This window comes from Nematolebias whitei, chromosome 8 (assembly GCF_014905685.2).
Source record: "Nematolebias whitei isolate Nwh7 chromosome 8, NemWhi1, whole genome shotgun sequence".
NCBI lineage: Eukaryota > Metazoa > Chordata > Actinopteri > Cyprinodontiformes > Rivulidae > Nematolebias > Nematolebias whitei.
Window position 1 is genome coordinate 33324748 of NC_056505.1, and position 1937 is coordinate 33326684.

The 1937-nt window shown below is 45.1% G+C and overlaps 1 protein-coding gene across 4 annotated transcripts in view; it reads right to left on the reverse strand.

Moving 5' to 3' along the window:
* Positions 1 to 1937, reverse strand: part of add2 (adducin 2 (beta)) — a 26322-nt gene that overhangs the window by 4841 nt on the left and 19544 nt on the right. For all 4 annotated transcript variants that reach the window (XM_037681198.1, XM_037681197.1, XM_037681196.1 and 1 more), the window contains exons 10-13: positions 1135 to 1383; positions 512 to 628; positions 338 to 424; positions 109 to 235 (exon numbers count right to left, since the gene is read on the reverse strand). In XM_037681198.1, the coding sequence (XP_037537126.1) occupies positions 109 to 235; positions 338 to 424; positions 512 to 628; positions 1135 to 1383 (580 nt within the window). The remainder of the gene's footprint in view (positions 1 to 108; positions 236 to 337; positions 425 to 511; positions 629 to 1134; positions 1384 to 1937) is intronic.

Genomic DNA, 1937 nt, shown 5'->3' on the forward strand with positions numbered 1-1937 from the left:
TATATATATATATATATATACACTTTACTGTAGACACTGAGGTCAGTGTAAATCTTCGATGGGTGAAATGTGTGTGTTTTTTTTATTTTTCTTATCTGAACAACGTACCATTGGTCCCCTCGTCTTGTTTCCTTTGCACTTCCTTGCGGTACTCCTCCAGCTCTTGGTCCGTCAGCTGGTTGAAGGGATTGGGAGGTTCTGGTTCTGGTGGGACTTTGGGTGGGCTCTCTGGGGTCTGATGAAGAAGTAGAACCATGCAGGCACTGTTTTAGCTCATGATACCAACTGAAGAGGGAACTGTACTAAATGTTCTGCCTGCAGACAAATAATAATTTACCGGAGGGCTGTTATCTGTTATGACACTTGCCAGGACTTGAGACTGTGGTCCTGCGGTTTTCATATCCTGACGATTCTGCTGTCGGATCTGAAGACAGCAAAACGTTCTTTGTCAACATTCTTGAATCACCTTTTCGCACAAGGGGAAAAAGGGACTTGTGAAAGACGGACATACCTTGTTTCGTGTCTCGATCACCTCTTTAGGGTTGGTGTAAAGAGGCACAAACTGGTTTGGGTTTTCAATCTTGATGGCTGTGCTGCCAGCCTGTGTCAGCTCTTCTGTCTTCAACCACTTCAGGAAGATATCAGCACAAAAATGTTAAATTAAACAAACAAGCAGATACTGGAACTACTCCAACGTGCACAACAGATTTTATGAGCTTGATTAGGATTGGTGTTTGGCCACCAGAGGGCAGACTCTGCTCTACAGTAGTCCTCACAAAGCCTGTGGGCCTCCCCTGCAATGCAGAGGAGAGAGAAAAGCTGAAGGAGTTAAGCTCCTCCCACTGATGTAAGAAAACCTCTCTCACATTTTTCATATTGTTGCAACTTTGCAAAATACATCTCCTCTCTAAGCTATTTGGTAACAAGAATAAAACCTCCTCTTAGATCCTTGTTAGTAGAAATCAGAAGGACGGCTGCTGACTCAGATAATTTTAGCGAAGATTAACGTGATGTTGGATTTAGGCCACAGTGGCCATGAAGAAGAGGGACTTCCAAAATGTTACATTGTGGAGTCAGTAAAGCAAATGCATGATGGTCAATGGGGTAATGCAGATTACTCCCCCAGAGCCTCACAGTGGTGCGCTGGTGCCCCGGGCTGGCTTGCTCCTGACTGACTTTCTGGTAGGTGTTAGGGGTGTTGAGCCATCGTGTCCTCTCCTGCTGCTGGCGCTGAGCAAACGGGTGCTGCCTCAGAGCGGGGTGGACGCTGTCATCATCGAACTGGTGGAAGGCTGTCACGGTTGCTGGCACCTCCACCTCCCTCCGTGTCCGTGTTCGCTCCAGCAGCACAGGGAAGCGGTAGGCATAGCCAGTACGGTAGCCCTAAAAATAATAAGAGAAAGAAGTGTTTTAATGTTTAGATACACAGCCTTTACTTCTGCTGCACAGTCTCCATTCAGTTGAAAAACTGCCACTGACGTTACTTAAGTACTGGCTGAGTTAGTATTGTGAGCGCATTAAGAAAATACATTTTCCAAAATGTTTTTGTATTTTGGCATATTTTCTGTGGTTTATACCATTAGTCCAGCCTTGTGTTAAGCTGCTGGTGCATACTCAACATTTTACACTTTGTATCTTTCCATTTACAAACCACAAAAAAACTTTTATGCTTTCCTATGCATCCATTTTCCAGACCCCATCAATCCAGTGCAGACAGAGGAGCTGGTGTCTGTCTCCAGCTGTCACTGGGCAGGATACACCCTGAAGAGGTCGCAGGTCTATCAGTCGTTTTCATCAGACACTGTTAAACAGACAAACCTGGATGTAGGAAGGCCACTCTCCAGTACTTTACTAATTCCATGAATACTATAGCTATCCATGAATGAATCAATCCATCCATCCATCCATCCATCCATCCATCCATCCATCCATCCATC